A 19,110-nucleotide genomic window follows, 5' to 3' on the forward strand; every position below is an offset into this window, starting at 1 on the left:
CAGAGGCTTGCAGCCCGGGCTGGGTACTGTAGCAGAGATGCGCCGAAAGCCCGGGTGCCAGACACCCCTCGGACCACAAGAAAAGCAAGATTCTCATGTGTTTAATGTTCATAAAAGCAGGGAAAGGACAGTCCTGAATCCAACAGCAATATTCTGTACATATGGTGCAGGGGAGAGGGAAGCAAGGGGCCACAGAACCCACACCCGAACGTGTACAAAAATAACTTACAGAGCAGCCCCCCCTGCAGCCCCCAGGGCTGGGGGGCACACTACAAAAACCAGCACCGTGGGAGCCAGCCAGAACGGGGTGATGGGCAGCACCAGTCCCATGGGAAGGCCTACGAGGAGGCCTTGAGGCGGTTGGTGGCCGAGCGAGAGCTCAGCAGCTTGTCCACCATGGTGCGGGCGTATCGGAGGCGGCTGGCCAGCTCCTTGGAGCAGCCGTACTCCTCCAGGAGGCTCAGGCGGTACGTGCGGAAGTCCCGCTTCTCGTTGATGTAAGTCACGGCGGCCATCAGCGGGCACAGGATGAGCTTGGTGTGGTCCTGCGAGGGAAGGACAAGGGAAGGAAGGGGACGGACAGAGTGATCAGTGGACTGAAGGTGCAGATGCTAATGTTTGTAGAGGGAGTAGAAGGAAGACGGCCCAGTGGCTGGGGGCCAGGTCCCAGGCTCTCACTCCCCGCGAGCCCCATGAGCCCGCGACAGGCGCAGACCCCGCCCCGGCTCCCCGCGCACGCACCTGGAAGAAGTTGATCTGCACACAGCCGTTACTGAGGTGCAGGATGATGGCACTGCGCGTGCGAAACCAGGTCCGCAGGTAGGGCAGCCGGGCCAGCTCGTCGCCCTCCCGTGGCGTGATGTTGGCCCCTGCCTTCAGCAAGTGCTCGCTCATGTAGTTCCGGAAATATTTAAGGAGGGTGATCTAGTTGGAAAGCCAGGGAGCCCAGAGTTAGAGCCCGCCTGGCACATCACTCGGACTCCTAGCACGGTGGGGCCACACGGGCCAGCCAGCACCCACCTTCTTTGTCAAGGAGTTGGGGTGAGAATTCACGGTGAGGTAGGACTCTGTGCCATCACGCTCTATGTACTGCAGGCTGTCGCCGTCGTTGTAGAGGATCAGGCGTGTCGAGTCATTGAAGAGCACCCCCACGCTGTTGTCACACAGTTGATATCCTAGGGGTAGTGGGGCGAGACCTCAGAAAGGGGGGCAGAGAGCAGGGGAACATGGGGAGCTGGCCCTGGGAGACCTGGGGTGGAGATGGGAGTTGAGAGAGGGCCTCGCAGCCAAAAAAGGCAAGAGCCTGTAACAGGTCAAAGGGTCACGAGACTGTAGCAGGGCCATCCACCCCTTTTGGAAGAAACCTACCAAGGCCGTACTTGTCCGAATAGTCCACCCACTTGCTGACCCAGAAGATGGGGATGCAGGCGGGATCCTCAGCCTCCTCTGGGATGGAAACAGACAGATGATTGGTCAGAACCAGTCTCTTCCCCTCAGGTGGCCCACACCAGGTGGGCACCACACCTATAGCCCCAAAGAGCAAAGCCAGGCCTCTGCTGCCAACAAGTTAGACAAGCAGCGGGACAGACATGTAAGCAGAAAGTTATAGTACAGAGCACCAAGTTCTCCTCATTCATTCAACTGACCCATTTAATCAAAGGCCTACTATGTGCCAGGCAGGGTCGCAGGTACAGGGAGCAATGACCAAAACCCAGCCTTCACGGAGCTTGCATTCTAGTCATAGGGACAGAGACTAATCAAAATAAATACGAACAAAGTATTTAAGTTGCTTCCGTCATTGTTAGAGCCAGTGGCTGACAGATTATCTAGCTTTTCTGTTTTGAGTGATTAAAAAATTGTGAGAAGACAGACAATTCCAAATACATCAAAATGTTATACACAGTGATGGCAATAATCTCTTCTTTAAAGTCCAGAAAACCAGTATGGGCACGTCGAGGGAGAGGTGCTATAGATAATATGAAGCAGGAATGGGGGTGGCAGGTGCCAGGCGTGGGACCAGGAAATGCTGGCGAAGGGGGGACCCAGAGGAGGCATCTGAAAACCGTGAGCATGTGAGCCACGCAGAACTTTCTAGAAGGGACAATGCAAGCAGAGCCCTGAGGCTGGAGCACGTTCAGGTGTTATTTCAACTGTCTTAAAGGCCAACCAGGAATTCACTGAACAGAAGAAACTATGGACACGCACCAAGGCAGCACAGGGAGGTCCTGGACATGGGGCATTTGTGGAAACAGAACACGAGTCAGAAAGGAAGGGGCCAGACCACGGAAGGCCTTGGATGTCAGGCTAACTCACTGGGATTTTAACCTACAGGAAATGGGGGAACTAAACATATGGGGATAGGGGCCTGCACAAGCCACCACACTCTGCTGGCTGAGACTTTCTGCCCTCGCGAGATGCCTTGGGTAACCCCAGCGCAGATGGCCGCAGTGCGCACCTTGCCTGACCAGGCCCCGCTCTGAGGGCTTGGAGGCGTTGACACTGTGCAGTTGCTGTAGCATGTCACCAAGGTGGCAGTCTACCGCCTCAGTAGTCTCTCGGACCACTGGTTCCTCTTTTTCTCGGGGCCTCTCAGGCATGGGGTTCTCCGTACCTAGGAGGAGAGACGTGGTCGTTAGCTAGGCACAAAAGTAGCAGGTTGGGAGGGGCACAGCCCCCCTGACATAGCTGATACTCTCCCCAGGGAAAATTTCTATTGCTTTGGGTAAACTGAGTCAGTGCCAGGTTATTAGAGCTCATGCTCTAAGGACAGGCACCTGGTACTCACTGGTACCTCCAGCACCAGGCCAAGCCCTTTAGGAAGGTTCCACGGCCACACCCAGACACAGAGTGTTGTACACTCAGAATTAAAAGTACCTTCAGCATCCAGGAAAATGGGAGGGGTCAGAAAATTGCAGACCAGCAGGATGAATGAAGCAGGCATTTAACAAAAATGTAAGAGATTTCCTGCCCTAAAATGTGCTTTATATACTCACATGTAACCAACAGTCGGAGGAGATCCCCACTGAACCTGAAGCGTTGGTTATGTCTGAGCGGCAGAAGCACAGTTCTGTCTCATGCTCATCTGTTTAATTCTCTCTCTCCCCACCCCGGGCCCCTTCTTGTGGAACATGAAGTTCTTTATAATAGTAAAGAGCAGAGCTTTCCATTTTAAAAGCTGTAATAAAGACTTAAGTGTGGAATAATATTTGGGATTTGCTTTTAGAACTCTAGCCAAAAATGGGGGGAGGGTGTGGGATAAATAAAAATAAATACAGGCAGACGTTACTGACTACTGAAAATGGATGATGAATACATGGGGGTCCTCATACACTTCTCTCTACTTTTGGGTAAGTTTGAAACTTTCCAGCATAAGAAGTTTTTATAAAATGTTTTATGCCCAAAAATTAAAGCGAAAAGAAAAAGTAATCCCTAAAAAAACACTATTACATGATAGCCCAAAGAACAAACATCCCTGAGCACAGACTGACAGTCACATAAGTAAGTGCGTGGGCGAGCAGCACCGGCTCTTCCTTACAGAAGAGCCCCACTGAACAAACGTGAAGGAGCCAGGAAAGAGAAACATCACTGTCGGAACGCCACGGGCACAACTGCCACGGGCACAACTGCCACAGGCAGCATCCACCAGGGGTGCTGACATCGTGGGCACAAACCTGAGAAACAGGACAGTCTCAAAGCAGCTCCCGGCAAGTCATGTTTTAACTACACAGGGAAACAGGTGACACTGCAGAGAAGCCCATCAGACACCACCAGGACCAAGTGATCAAGACTGGCATCCCCAATAGAAAAATGTCAAACAGAGAAAAAAAATATTTCAAGTGATCTTTTTTTCACACTATTTTATCTTTAGTGAAATATATTCCAAGGACAAATAGAACTGCAAGAAAACAAAACATCATTTAATAAAAGGAAGTTGTTTATGTATGTTGAAAAATTTAAAGTAATGAGACAAGATTTTAAGAGAAAAGAAATACAAAGGTAAAATCAAAGAAGTAAAAACCCTGTAACAGTATATTAGAACCACTTACAATTACCAAAAGAAAAGCAGGAACTTCACAGGAGAGGAAAAGATTGCCATAAAATAAGACTGTATCAACATTAATTTCCTGAACCTGATAACTGTGCCATGTGCTGTGGTTTGTGAAAGAACCTTTGTTTGGGGAAACATGCGTTGAAGTATTAAGTCGTAAACGACAGGATATATACAACTTACTCACACACAGTTCAGAAGAAAGGGGGGGCTCATGAAGCAAATGTGAAAAAAAACACAAACTGTGGCTCTGGGTAAAGTGGACACAGGAGGTTTTGCCTATTCTCACGCCTTTTCCTAAGTTTGAAATTAAACTCATGCTCCGCCCCCCATATTAGGCATCTCCTAATTCTGTCCTCTGAAGACCTAGAAACAATGACAACCTAATCAGTGGCATGTGGTTTTATAAGATGTCCATCCTTTTAAAGACACATGCACTGAAGTTTATAGGGTTTGTGATTAACTTCAAAAACTTCAGAGGAACAAGAAAGGAGATGAGGCACACGGGACAACATCTCGGTGACCTGCATCTGGCAGGGTGTGGGAGTCCACTGCCCTCAGCTCTGCGTGGACACTTGAAACTTTCCAGTCTTCTCTGAACCATACTAGAGTGATGGTCAGAGTTTTTCCGAGGGAGGCTTCTTCAGGTGTGCCGCTCAGTCCAGTCCCCTCTGTGGGTCTGCCGGGTGTCACTCAGCCTTGTTGCGGTCTGAGTTCCTGACAGAGCCCAGGAAAAGGGCATTTTGCTGGGAGGACAGGGCCAAGGGTTCAGGACCATGCACAGCCTCGCTCTGGGCCATCCACCCACACACCTGAAGCCCAGGTTCTTTGTGCGGGGTCTAGTGTCCACCCAGACCTCATTTTACCTTTATTGAGGACGGAGAGAGGCTTCCGGCTGCTGGGGTCCAGGCTGCTGGGAGCAATGGAAAACCTGGGTGGGACGGTGAGGCAGGTGACGGGCAGACGGGCGGGGATGTAGCCAGAGGTGAAAAACTCATCGTTGAGCAGCTCGTGGATGGTGGGGCGGGCAGTGGGGTCAGTCTGGAGCATCTTCTGAATGAGGGAGGCCGCCACCGGGTTGATGTGCTGGAGCAGAGATGGGGGAAGCCGTGAGAGGATGTACGGAGCCCCGAGTGTGGCACCGCACAAGGAGCCGCAGGTCCATTCCACCTGCAGCCCCCGGTATCAGATGGGCCCCAGTCGGCGACTAGGCAATGCCAGGTTCCCCACTATCAGTTTCATTGAGTCAACAAGCGTCAGACTAAGTTGTGAGGATGGTTATTTCTCCTTCCTCTTGAAACTCAAGATGGAGTTGAGGTCGTTTTGTCCGAGTTTGCTCCTGCATAGTTCAAGCTGCTCTTCACAGGCTTTGGAGCCACAGAGACCTGGTTTAAGTCCCAGTTCTGCCCCTAACACCAGCTGTGACAAGTATCTTCATCTATAAAATGGGGACACAGCACCAAGCCTGGAGCCCTGGTGAGAAGGTTCTGAGGGCTATAACTGAGCTCAGGTCAAATGCATAGGAACAGCCTAGCATTAACTCCATGCTCACTGTACCAGGACACTATCCACAGCACATCATAGCCACTCATTTAACCCTCACAAAAACATCTAAGGGCTGGAGACCTCTTACCACCCTTCTCTTGCAGATGAGAAAACTGAGGCAGAGAGGTTATGTCCCTAATGCACACCTAATGAGTGGTAGAGCCAGCACCCACACGGATGCAGTCTAGCCAGCAGGAGGGCCCACACTCTGAACCACTCCATGCTGCGTCTGTCTGACAGTTAACTGACCCTTCAGGACTGTCTGTCCTTATGGGACAGGGCTCTTGGCTGCACACAGGCAAGAACACGAAACAGGAAAACAGCCATGTGCCAGGTGGCTGTGAAAATGCACACCATTTGGACTCAGAGGTCCCCAACTGTGAGCACTTAACGTGTGCAAGGCCCAGTGCGAGGTGCTGCAGCGGCAGCAGTCCCGTGTCATGGGTGGGAGCCCAGGTCGGAGGGCCAGGCCGTTTGCCCAGCGGCACCAAGCTCAGGCACACCTCTCCTCTGCCTCCTGCTCCGTTTGCCCAGCGGCACCAAGCTCAGGCACACCTCTCCTCTGCCTCCTGCTCCGTTTGCCCAGCGGCACCAAGCTCAGGCACACCTCTCCTCTGCCTCCTGCTCCGTTTGCCCAGCGGCACCAAGCTCAGGCACACCTCTCCTCTGCCTCCTGCTCCCTTTCCATTTTTTTTTTTTGGTGTTTGCTTTTTACACATTTTTTGGGTTATCTACCCAACTTGTGAAATCTACAAACTCTCTCCCCCTGGAAAAAATGCTTCTGTGCACATATGTCCAGTTCTGTCCGCAGTGTCAGACACAGACCCTCTAAGGCGCTGAGGCTCCCCGATGTGTGGGGCTGACCTCTCTCTGTGCCCCCAGGTTGTAGCTGGGCTTAGTAAAAAGCTTTGGGGGGGGGGGGGGAACAAAACATACTCAAGTTACACTTCGAGTGTTTTTAGTCACCTTGGGGATGCTGTACTCGTTCTTCTTGATCCGTAGGTAGGTCTCTTTTAGGCAAGATGTCTCAAATGGGGGCTTGCCCACTAACAAGGTATACCTGTAAGCACAAGGTGGGGTTGGCTCAGGGCTTTCAGCCAAAACGCAGACGCGGGACGAATCACCTCGGGGCCCGAATGAGGGGCAGGCATCCTCTGGACACTCACTCTGTCCCTGAGGACAGTTCCCCAGCCCCTGAGCAGCCCCAGGGACCAGGACACTGGCAGAGAGCCCTCGGTAGATTATAGGTGATGAGAAGAGGATTCCTATGGGCCAGTGATTTTTCAGCAAAGGCCTGCAGGGTTCTAGGGTCCCAGAGGCTGCCAACCCATACAGAAAGAGTCAAAACGGGGCCACTCATTCCTGCAGAGGCAGCTCTGCGCTCAGTAGTTCTATACTTGAAGCCTGAAGTCTTCAGTTGAAATAGCTCCACCGGGAAGTACAAGGCCATTGCCACAGCTCATTTCTCATCCCAGTACCCAGGCCAACAACAACAAAGATAACATCTGAAAAGGCCTTCTGCCCACCACCCAGCTCTGAGTGCCTTGATCTGGACAGAGCACAGGCACCCCCTCCCGCCAGCTCTCACTCCAGGCCTAAGTCTCCCACCCAATGCTGCTTTCAGATCAGTGGTTCTGAAACGTTTATGCATGACAATCAGCCAGGGACCTGGATAAAATCCAGATTCTGACTCAGGCTCTACATTTCTAACAGGTTCCTGGGTAACGGTGTTGCTGGTCTGTGGGCCACATTTTGAACAGCAAGGGGCCCAGGCTGCAGGAATCCTACAGCACACAGTGACAAGATGAGACGGTAAAGTGAGCTTTGTTTTTGGGTAGTCTGTCCCCTGGAGCAGCCTTTTCAAAGGCAGATCAGTTCACAGGTGAGATTTCCAAAAGAGCCCCTGCTGAGGCTGGTGGGTCTCCCAACTTACATGATGCACCCAATGGACCACACGTCCACCTCAAAACTGTGCCCTTTCTTGCTCAGCACCTCAGGAGCTATGTAATTGGGAGTTCCGCACAGGGTCTTCTTCCGTTCCCCTTCATATTCCACTTTGGTTGCCAGTCCAAAATCCCCTGGGACAGAGGGAGGAAGGGGAGGAACTCAGATGCTAGCCTCTGTCATCTGCCAACGCAGACTACTTACCTTTATGATTCAGGTTTGACCACTGACAACCAGGGTCATTTGATCCCTCAAGCTCTATTCCTTGTGTGCAAGGCCTACTCAGGAATCCTCCCACCAAGCTGGCCCAAGGAGGGGCCTCTCATTGACCCTCCTAGCCCCTCCTCTTAGAAAGGAGGGCTAAGCTTCTAAAAGGGAATTGACAGGCAGAGAAAAACGCAGGGATCAAGTAAGTAAACTTCAAGACTGCTATTAGGCAAGTTTGTGAGGTAATAGGGAGGGTTTGGGACTGTGGCAAACCAGAGGGAGTCTAAATGGAACAGCTGCTTTCCAGCCCAGCAAAGAGCTGCCCTGAGGGAATGCTGTCCTTGTACTGCTGGAGTTTCCAACTGTTTAAAAAGAGCTCTGGTGTGGCTCAGTGTACCAAAAGGTTGCTGGTTCGATTCCCAGTGAGGACACAAGGCTGGGTTTCGGCTCCATCCCCGGTAAGGGGGTGTGCAGGAGGCAGCCAACCGATGTCTTACTCTCACATCAATGATTCTCTCCCTCCCTTCTTCTCTCTCTAAAAATCAATTTAAAACTTTAAAACTAATTAAAATAAAAGGAGATCCAAATCAAAACTTTTGTGTTCAGCCTCCCAACTTTAAAACTGGAAACTCATTTAAATTCTTTAAAAAAAAACCAAAAAACTGTGTAAGAAATAAAAGTGTAGGAGAGAATGTGGAGAAAAAGGAACCCTTGTACACTGCTGATGGGAACGTAAATTGGCACAGCCACTGTGGAAAACAGTGCGGAGGTCCCTCAGAAAATTAATAGAGCTACCATATGGCCCAGCAACCCCGCTTCTGGGTATCTACCTCTAAGATTTGGAAACATTTCTTTTTAGAGACACATGTACCCCTGTGTTCACTGCAGCATTATTCACGGTAGCCAAGTCATGGAAGCAACCTGTGGCCTTTGATGGATAACGGAATAAAGAAGATGTGGTTCAGCCCTGGCTGGTGTGGCTCAGTGGTTAAAGCATCGGCCCTTGGACTGAAGGGTTTCGGGTACGATTCTGGTCAAGGTACCTCGGTTGCAAGCTTGGTCCCCGGCCCAAGTCGAGGTGCATGTGAGAGGCAACCAATTCATGCTTCTCTCTCCCTCCCCCCCCTTCCAGTCTCTCTGAAAAGCAATGGGCGGGGAAACTATCCTTGGGCGAGGGTTAAATAAATAAATAAGTAAATCAGTAGTAAAAGAAGCGTGTGCATGTACAACGGGACACTACTCAGCCGTTAAAAAGGGTGGAATACTGTTATTTGTGACAACATGAATGGAGCTTGAGAGTAGCAGGTTAAGTGAAGTCAGACAGCAAAGCACAAGAACCATAGGGCCTCACTCCTATGGGGGACACAGAACAGAAGGCCACAAACGAACCACAAAGCAAACTCACTCCACAGACAGCAGTGCCGCGGCCACAGGGAGGGCGGGGGATGAAGGGCACGCGGGGAGACTGGGCTCTGGGCGGCGAGCACACGCTCTGACAGAGGGCGCATTGAGGGCTGGTACCCTGCATCCGACCGATAACCAAGGCCCAGGCCTCCCACCACCTCTTCCTTCCTGCCCCTCTCCCGTCTCCCATTTATTGCTGCTTCTTGGCTGTGCCAGGGGCGCCGCGGGCCCAGCGCCTCACCTATTTTCACCTCCAGGTCCTCGTTGAGGAAGAGGTTGCCCAGCTTGAGGTCGCGGTGGATGACCCGGTTTCGGTGCAGGTACTGGCAGCCAAGGACCACCTGCCGCAGGTAGTAGCGGGCCTCGGGCTCGGTCAGCGCTTTCCTGCGCTTGTGCAGTTCCAGGAGCGACTGGGCGGGGTGAAGGAGGAAGGGGTCGGAGGGTCGGTGTGAGGTCCGAGGCTGGAGGCGGTGTCATCAGGTAAAGGCAGCCCAGGACCCCAGCCCCGGCCATTTCTTCTCCAGAATAACCAGGACCTGGGCTCTCCCCAAAACCTGGCGCAGCCGTTCACAGCACCCCGCTCTCCTACTGGCTCCTGCCCACGCCCTGCCCTGGGACCCCGGCGAGCCCCACTCCCTCAGCTCAGTCCCCAGTATCCCCTCCCAGGCTTTTCGCAGCGGCAGATCCCTTTCCTGGGCCCCGAAGCGTGGCTGGAGCCCGCTCTCCCGACTCAACCCCAACCCGGGAGCGCGGGTCCCGGCGCCCCCTCCCCGGGACTCCACCCTTAGCAACTCCGGACGCCAGCCCATTGCCAGGGTCCCCTCCGCCCAACACCCAGCGTCCAGGGGCAGCTGCCCCGGCAGCCACAAGACGGCTCCACGAGACCGAAACCCCTCCCCCAGCCGCCCCAGCTCTGCCCCGGAGCCTTTCCGCCCCCCCGAGGCTCCCGGCGCCTGCCCCCTGGCGCCCTTCCTTCTCCCGCAGCTCGGCCCGGCGCTCAAGCCCGGCCCCGCAGCTCCGGTCCCCCGCAGCCACACTCACTCTCCGGCGGCACAGCTCCAGCACCACGAACACGAAGTCGTTGTCCTCGAAAAAGCCGTGGAAGCCCACGACGTGCTGGTGGGCGAGGCTGCGGTGAATGGATATCTCCATGGACATCTTCTCCTTCTGGTGCGGCTTCAGCAGCAGGGACTTGGGCACGATCTTGCCCGCGAACACCTCCTTGGAGTCCGCGTCCGAGATCTCGAAGCACTTGGCGAAGCCGCCCTTGCCCAGGAAGCGGCCCCGCAGGTAGCGCCGCCGGCTGCGGGAGTCCACCAGCACCTCCGGGATCTCTTTGCCCGGCGGGGCGGCCGCCGGGGCGCCCGGGGCGGCGGCGCCCGCGGCCGCGGCTTTCGCGGGGTCGGCCGGTGCCCGCGCCAGCTTCCCTGCCGCCGCCGCACTCATGTTCCCGCAGCTGCTCGGCGGACTAGCGGCTCCCGCAGGGTTTGACACCGCTCCGCTCGGCTCCGCCTCGAATTCAAACGCGGCGCCGGGAACGTTACACGGGCCTGCGCGCCGCTGATTGGCCGCGGGGATTTAAAATCCAAACCCGCCCGCCGCGCGGCACGCTGGGTACGCTCGGCGCCGCCGCCGCCTTTAAACCTCGCTCCGCGGGCGGGGCCGCGCGGGGCCGGCGGCGCTTGATTGACAGACTCCGGGACCGGGACACGTGGGCGGCCTGCGGAAGGAGCCTCGGCGGAGCGGGAGTTAGGGCTCCCCTCTCCGAGGCCCGGGAAGCGCCTCCTCCTGGAAGCCTTTCTTAAGCCTTCCTCCACCCCACCCCGCCTTCTAGAACATAAGCTCGGAATTGAGACCCGTCAGCGCCAAAAGATAGCTTGGGGTAGCCTTAGAACCCCCTCCCGTGCCGTCAGCTCTCTTCGGAGGCACCCCCAATAAACCAAAATCTAGGTAAAAACAGGATGCTTGCCAGGAATTTGCATCTTCAGGGCAAGGTCCCTACTCCTCCCGTTCAAGTAACAGCTGCTAGGGCACCCCCCTGGCTTACACAGCAACGCTGCCCAAAGTATGGTCCAGGGACCACCACCATTACCATCACCTGGGAGCTTGTTAGAAAGGCAGCTTTCAGGCCCGCTGCAGGCCTGAGCGGAATCTGCCTTTCGGCGTGACTGCCCAGGTAATTCCTATACACACTTGAGTTTGAGAAACTCCATACCAGAGCCCCACACCGCGCAAGCTGCTGTATTTCCCAGTGCCTAAAACAGCAGACCCTCAATGTTTGGTCAGAGGGAGGGATGGCTGGTTGGCAGAGTGCCTGGCAAACTGGCAGGCCAAGGCCAAATCTGGCCTGGAGGGGTGTTTTGCTTTTAAAATTTGGATTCATTTAAAGGACTTAAAAATCAAGGGAGCTCACACAAAATTCATAACTGTGGCTTTTCCTGAAAAAACAAAACAAAACTAGCAACTCTGGCAAGTTTGTGCCTGCATACTTTCCCATTGTGCCAAAGTTGCCAGCTCCCCACCCCCCACCTTCGCCTATTTGCCTATCTGGCTTCTGTAGCTACTTGAATGGCAACCCTGGAGTGGCAAAATAGCCAAGTTAGAAGCTGTCTCCCAGTACCCGTCACCCTACGGTGTCTTTGATAGAGCCCAGCAAAAATTAACCACATTATAAGCATCTCTTTATCTCTTGACCTGCCTTCCAATAAACTGAGAGGCAAATGTCCCAAGTTCCCGGTGCAATGCCTGGTAAAAAGGAGTAACACATGTCTGCTGAATAAAAGGGAGTTTTGTGTTTGTTTTTTATTCCTCACCAGAGGATATTTTTTCCATTGCTTTTCAGAGAGAGTGGAAGGGGGGAGGGGGGAGGGAGAGAGAGAGAGAGAGATGTGAGAGAGACACACTGATTGACTGCCTCCCGCACTCGCCCCTACTGTGACGGGGGGATTGAGCCTGCAACCAAGGTATGTGCCCTTGGCTGGAATCCAACCTGGGACCCTTCAGTTGGAGGGCTGACATTCTAACCACTGTGCAAACTGGCTAGGGCTAAAAGGGAGTTTTTTTTAAAAAAGTTAAGTTATTATTGCCTGGCCAGTGTGGCTTAGTGGTTGAGCATCCACCCATGATCCAGGAGATCTTGGTTTCACTCGAGATCACCGCACATGCCTGGGTTTCGGGCTCCACCCCCGGTGAGGGGTGTGCAGGAGGCAGCAGATCAATGACTCTCTCATCATTGATGTTTCTGTCTCTCTCTCTCCCTTCCTCTCTCTCAAATCAATAAAGATATATTTTAAAAAAAGAAAAAAACAGAATGAGAGAAAATAAAATGTTATTATTTTTTATCCTTGTGGTGTATAGTCTTCTATTTTATCTTTACTGAAGTTGATTCTACATACAGAAAAAGTACATAATTGTACAATTCAGTGAATTTTCACAAAGATGTAAACAGCCCCCAGACTGAGAAGGAGAACACTACGGATACTCCCGAAGTCCCCCTGTGCCCTGTGTTGGGTCCCCAAGACCACCACTCCAGTTCGATGATTCACTAGTAGACTCACATACTCAGCATACAGCCCTGCTTATGGCCAATGTGATGTATTTCAGAGAAAGGCTGTGAAGCAGAATCAGCCATGGGGAAGGGTGCACAGGCAAAGTCCGAAGGAAACTGAGCTTCCTAGAGTCCTCCTCTAGTGAAGTCACACAGGACACACTTAATTCCACCAGCAATGTGTTGTGACCACACCAGCAAAACGTTATCTTCCAGGGAAGCTGACTAAAGACTCAGTGCCCAGGGCTTTAATGGGGGGCTGGTTGCATAGGGACCCTCTGCCTATTTCAGACCAAATTCCAGATTCCCAGAAGGAAAGCAGATATTCAGCATACAGCACATTGTTTGCACACAGTTTAGGCACAGAGAGTGAGCCACTCCATTTAGAGAGTGATGAGGAGCCTCCCAAAGTCCACAATCCCAGTTGCCAGCCAAGGGCCAACCTTGTAAACAGGCCTTTCTAAGGCGAGCAGTCTCAGGCCTGCTTTATTAACTCCTTTCTCCACAGTTGACCCCTTGGCCCTGGGCTCAGGCTTCTTTGCAGCAAAGTTATCATCAGTTCTGCTTGGGGCACCCTAACATCATAAACTCATTTTCAAGAGGACCACATGGCCCTTCTGGGGCTGTGTTCTATGCCCATCACCACACTGGCTCAGCGCTGGAAGACTTCAGGTCTTCCACACAGGGTGAGACCAACCTGCAGGAATGACCTCAGCTATACCTATTAGGGGTCCTGGATTTAGCCGTTAAAATAAAATAACTCCCATTAACCATACAAGTCTATCTTAGAAAGGCAGGGGGCCTCCTCCTTAGTTTCTGTCTGACACGTTTTTACCTGGCCCAAGGCACCAACTCAGGTACAGCATAGCTGTGGCCTATAAGTTCGAGCTGACCTGAAGTCTTCCAGCGCTGAGCCAGTGTGGTGATGGGCATAGAGCACAGCCCCAGAAGGGCCATGTGGTCCTCTTGAAAATGAGTTTATGATGTTGGGGTGCCCCAAGCAGGACTGACATTGGTCAGGCAGCAGAGGTTAATAGCGTAGCAGTGTAGGCAGCTCCTACCATGGGACCTCCTGCCCTAGAGTTCCCAGGCTGGTATGAAAAATTTGTCCAGCCCGGCCAGTGTGGCTTGGCAGTTGAGCATCTACCTATAATCCAGGAGATCATGGTTCAATTCCTGGTGAGGGCACATGCCTGGTTCCGGCTTGATCCCCAGTGAGGGGCGTGCAGGAGGCAGCCGATCAATGACTCTCTCATCACTGATGTTTCTCTCTCTCTCTCTTCCCCTCCCTCTCTGAAATCAATAACGACATATTAAAAAAAAAATTCGTCCGGTCCTCAGTTTCCCAGGGACTGCCTGAAGGGAGTCCAAACCAAACAGTGTTGCGTGTCCGTGGTACCAGTTTATCCACCTCATGAGTGGACAGCACTTGAAGGGGTTCTGATGGAGAGTGCAGGAGCCTCCCTTGTCGTCAGTGCTGCGCTGCCGGGGTAGCCACAGGCTCAGCAGTCTGAACAAGCCCAGTGCACAGAAAGGCAGCACTGGAAAGCTCCCAGGAATGGCTCTGATAAACAAAGACCAGAAGTGCCCTGCCCATCCCCAAGGCTGCCGGGTGCTAGGTTTTTGCCTTTTTTCCAGTTATAAAATCAGCATGCCCCACTGATCAGCAGGCCTCACTTTACACTTTTTCTTTTTTTTCTTTCTAATGGTTCTTTTTAACTTTACTGTTAAAAAACGGTTTTCTTTTTAATTTTACAATGTACCATAGACATTATTCCATGCAACGGACAAAAATCTGCTACTGAAATAGAGGGCTGCACGAGTGATGCCTAACGCAGTCTAAGCCTAAGGTCAAAGCCCTGCGCCTGGCGAGCGCTGCCAGGGGCTCTACAAAAGGGACATCTTCAAAGCCCTGCTGTGGGGGCCTACAGCCACCTGGAGTTCCCTTGGACCCCCTGCGGAAGGGGTCCTGTAACCTTTTTTGCATCCACAGGACCCCTTCCTCCCAATTTCTGTTTCCATTTCCCTTCTAATCCCTGTCAACATGGAGTTTCAATTTCATATAGGTGCAATGATGCCTGGTTAGTATAATCTATCTGCATAGTATCAGCCACAATACTGTAACAGAGAACCTTTATTGAGCACCTACTGTATGCCACACGTGGGGCTAAGTGCTTTACAGAAGTGATCCCGTTCAGTCCTCACAAAGACCTGGAGAGAGCGTATTACACCCACCTGAAGGTAAGGAAAGGAGAACTCCTGGATTAGGCTACTCGCTAGGGCCACGTAGCCAGCAGGTGGCAGAGCTTGAATTCCAACCCGACTCTGTTGACTCCAAAGTATACCTGCTTTTACCTTGGCTCCCTGCACACTGCCTCTCTGGGCCTTGTCTGGCAAGCCCCAAATCCCAGACTCATTAGTTCACTCCTCATTCCCTCCCTACCAAAAAGCAGCATGACACACTGGTTAAACTCATGGACTAAAAGGACCCTAGGTTCAAATGCCAGCCTCTCCCCAGCCATGCGACCTCTGTGTGCCTCCGTGGCCATGTTGATGAAATGGAGGTAATTATAGTGCCCATCTCCTAGGATTCTATCTAGATGGCATGCCTATCTCCTAAGGTCCTCGTGAAGAGATTCCGTGAGTACATCACTTCAAATCGTACCAGGCACACGGGTGTGTTCTTGTTGTTACCGAAATAAAAGAACCTGTGCCTGCTCCCAGGATGCTCAGTCTTCAACAGGGCTCTCCTGTCTCTGGGTTCTCATATTTCCTTGTTTTCCCCTCTGCTCTGGCCCTACTGCTTCCTCAGGCTCCTGTGGCTCCCATTGGAAATCAGAGAGCACCCAGCAGACCCCAAAGGCTGAGATAAATGCAGCTGAAAAGGCACAAGTTGGTGGGGCCAAGAAAAATCACAGGCTAATGTCTAGACCCAAGGTCTGAAAGGCAGAGTGTGGACTCCATTCCTCTTTCTTTTCTTGGATGATTTTCATGTACATGAACCACGTCTGATGCCCAACAGACTTGGAACCACAGAACAGGCGTTTCATCTCCTTGGGGAAGCAGGACATCCTATGCTAACTCTTCTCCATTCAGGGGCCGGGTCAGAGTGCATAATGGAAGCAGCTGGGGTCAACCCACCAGGGAAAGCTTCAGGAAAACAACGGGTTAACCAACTGGACAGCAAGCGTAGTCCGCAGGGCGGAGGGCTTCGGAGGGAGGCCTAGGACATTGCCGGAATTGCATAAAACGTGGATTTTACAGTAGGTAAGACTTGGCTTGGATTCCAGCTCAGCCATTTATTAGCTGTGTGACCCTAGGAAAATTTACTTAACTTTTCTGAGGATCAGTTTTCTCCTCTGTATAATGGGGTGTAAAAATTCCTACTTTTTTAACAGTTGGGAGGATTAAATGTTTTCAAATACATGCTTGGCATCCCATAGGTGCAATGCAAGGAAGGGTGATTCCTTTCCCCGATCCCATCATTGTGGTAGACTGACTATAAAGGAAAGGTGTTCTTAGTTTTAAACTTTAAAAAACATGAGAGCTGTAACTTATACTACAAGAGGTTTCACCCAAGGTGTATCACTTCCCAATAAGAGTAGTTAAAGCTACCATTTATCGAGTGCTTACCCTAAGCCGGTGTCATGCTTTACACATATTTAAATCCTCATCACAACCGTGATACATCTTCCCCACTTTAGGAACGAGAAATCTGAAATCTGCGGTTTCACATGGCAGACAACTTGCCCCAAAGTGCAGGGCTAGGATATGACCTGCTGCCCCCAACGCCCATGTCCATCACCACTGTGGGGCCCTCAAGAAGGGACCCTCAGGCCTGCATCGAGACCTCTTCTTTGTTCCTTGTCTTTCTCCCACTGAGCTGTAAGACCCTATGAGCAGGGCCTGGAACTCAGCAGTGACTCACTTTTTGTTAACTGAATAAATGAGGGATGCAGCATAAGGCTGGGTCCATCTTTCTTGCCCTAAAGGGCAGCAAGTGCATGTCCTACGAAAGCACCACCCCTCCTGGGGGCTCGAGAAATGCTTCAGTGATCAGGGACTTACGGGAACTGGGACAAGCTGGCAGCACATTTTGCTGACACCTGTTTTGAAATAACCAGGCCTCTGGACACATCGTCCCAACACTGCCAGTGCCATTTCAGGGGACTTGCAGCTCCACAGAAGCTATCCCAGACCAGCCAGTAGGTCTGACCACCCATCCAGGCCTGTCAGATGCCAATCTGTCCTGGAGATTGACTGAGGGAGTCAGAACATGGCTGGGTTCCATGTTCTGGATACCCTGTGGGCTCTCACCGAAGAAGGCCTCCCTAGCCAACAAGACCCCTCCTTTATGCTAAGAAACTTCCACAGATGTGTTAAATAGGAGAAATGTTTGTCTGATTTATTTCAGGTCTGCTATCACCCAGATGGGTCAGAGTTCACTAAGAAAGGAACTGTGGCCTCAGGCTCTGAGTGAACTGGCTTATGCAGAAGTGACTAATTCAGAAGAACACAAATCCCAACCAACCACAAGGGCCCTGTGCAGCCATGTGAAACAGAATCTGTCAACAGGCAGCTCACAAGTCGACCAGTCAACCTTGTTCCCTGCACCAGGGGTCCCACAATGTGACTTATCTGGTCTGGGGTGGAGGCTAGTGAGAGGGGGGGGCTTCACATCCAAGTAATCACCCCAGTAAGTATGTGCTGGATACCCACAGGCTCATGCCTGCCACCTTAGGAGTGCTGAGCTAGTGTGGATTCAAATAATAACAGGTACATAACTAGAATTCTACCTAGACCTTGACAAGCGTCCCTCCATAGGTGCTATAGGGTCCATAAAGAAGCAGTTCCAGGCAGAGGAGCATCCTCCAAATGGTTCGTCATTGAACATTCCACTTTGGACAAGCTACATCCTCTCTGTGCCCCCTAATCCAGGCCCATGCACTGCTCAGGAGGTACCCTCCAAGACCAAGAGTAATGAGATTGGGCAGGGGGTAAGGATAGGCAAGGAGACAGAGAAAGTGGAGACATCCAGAGAAAAAGAAGAGGCCTGAACTGGACACCTGATGGTTTTTCCTGCTTGGTACCCATACCCCTTCTTTTGATAATATCACCTCCCCCCAATACTACTACCAGGCACCAACTCTAAGTCCATGTGGGTATGTGCCCCAGGCCTAGGCAATCAGTATATTCCATCTTCCTGGCCACAGCGATTCCTTGAGGCTGGATACCTCTCTGGTTTGGACCAATGACAACCAGGTCCAGGGGTTTTGTCTGGGAAAGGGAACTCTTTCTACCAATAACAAGCTATGCGGGGGTCACTCATGAAGCCTGAGAAGGAAGTCAACTTAAAGGAAAGGAGTGTAGAGAGTTGAAGACAGACAGGTCCCTGGTGATGCTGTTGTGAGTCCTAGGATCCAGCCTGACACCCAATCTAGCCCTGACCTTATCAGCTACATGAGCCAGTAAATCCTACCTCTGCCCTAAGCCAACAAGAAGGAGTCCCAACCAAGGGCTCTCCCATCTGCCCACTCTACTGGAAGTATTCAGAGGACAAAGAGACTTTCTTGTCTGGGGTAGTGAAGGTAATTGTCTGATGACAGCTTGTCCCCGGGGGAGAGCCTCCATGAAGACAAGAGTCCAGCTGGCCTTTCCCAGGACATACAATCATCAACACACTTTCAAATAGTATCAGTTCATAGGACTCATTTTGTAGTAGCTGTTGTTTCGGTCTTCTCAGCACCTTGTTTTGTTAATGGGCTATGCTGTTTCTCCACCCTGGACGGAGGAAGGAAAGGTCATGACCCAGATCAGATTTACCATAATGCTGCACACCCCTGGTCACAGTGAGTGATCAAAGAGTGCATGGGACTCACAATAAACCACTGAGAACTGTTCTTTGAGACTTTCCAAATTACAACTGGAGGGAAGAAACCTTTCTTTCAGGGTCACCAAGCTGGGAGGGTGTCAGTCTGGAGCTGTCAGCTGCCCCTTGCCCCAATGCATGGAGAAAGCCCACTTATAGGAGAGAATGAAGCCAACACAAAGCCTGGGGGAGCTTGCTTTCTGTCTCCCAGTGTCCTCAGTTTTTGCTGCTCAGCTGGAGACTAAATTTACAGCCTCCCTTATAGCTAAATGTTGCCATGTGACAAGACAGTAGGAATTTGGGGGCCTGGTGACATGGTAGAGCCCAGTCACCTACCTACCCTGGATCACCTGTCTTTCCCTGTACTGTTAGGTGAGAGAGAAATGACACTCTATCTTGTCTGGGCCACTGTATTTTGATGATCTCTTTGTTACAGCAGCCCAGTTTGTACCTTTATTAATGTGAAGATGAAAATGATATAAAACAGTTCTGATGGGGTTTAAATCTCTGAATATCATTGTCCCTTCAATGATGGCGTTATTACTT

The 19,110-nt window shown here is 51.9% G+C and overlaps 1 protein-coding gene across 1 annotated transcript; it reads right to left on the bottom strand.

Annotated features, from left to right (window-relative positions):
* Positions 1–86: 86 nt before the first annotated feature.
* Positions 87–10,648, bottom strand: PLK1 (polo like kinase 1). The gene is made up of 10 exons (XM_081131299.1): positions 10,190–10,648; positions 9,390–9,558; positions 7,527–7,671; positions 6,560–6,653; positions 4,915–5,134; positions 2,456–2,611; positions 1,369–1,446; positions 1,021–1,175; positions 742–924; positions 87–545 (listed from the first exon to the last, which is right to left on the bottom strand). Exons 1-10 carry the CDS (start codon positions 10,592–10,594, stop codon positions 339–341), a joined length of 1,812 nt encoding a protein of 603 aa, XP_080987425.1. The 5' UTR covers positions 10,595–10,648; the 3' UTR covers positions 87–338.
* Positions 10,649–19,110: the final 8,462 nt, after the last annotated feature.

Source organism: Miniopterus schreibersii (assembly GCF_964146895.1).
Source record: "Miniopterus schreibersii genome assembly, chromosome: 3".
NCBI lineage: Eukaryota > Metazoa > Chordata > Mammalia > Chiroptera > Miniopteridae > Miniopterus > Miniopterus schreibersii.

What these genes read in the sequence shown, in the direction of transcription:
- PLK1 (XM_081131299.1), bottom strand. Translation starts at nt 10,594, where the DNA reads ATGAGTGCGGCGGCGGCAGGGAAGCTGGCGCGGGCACCGGCCGACCCC. An exon ending in TGGAGCTGTGCCGCCGGAGA is followed by an intron (nt 9,559 to 10,189) that starts GTGAGTGTGGCT and finishes CACCCCGCCCAG; the next exon opens with TCGCTCCTGGAACTGCACAA. An exon ending in TTCGGACAAGTACGGCCTTG is followed by an intron (nt 1,176 to 1,368) that starts GTAGGTTTCTTC and finishes CACTACCCCTAG; the next exon opens with GATATCAACTGTGTGACAAC.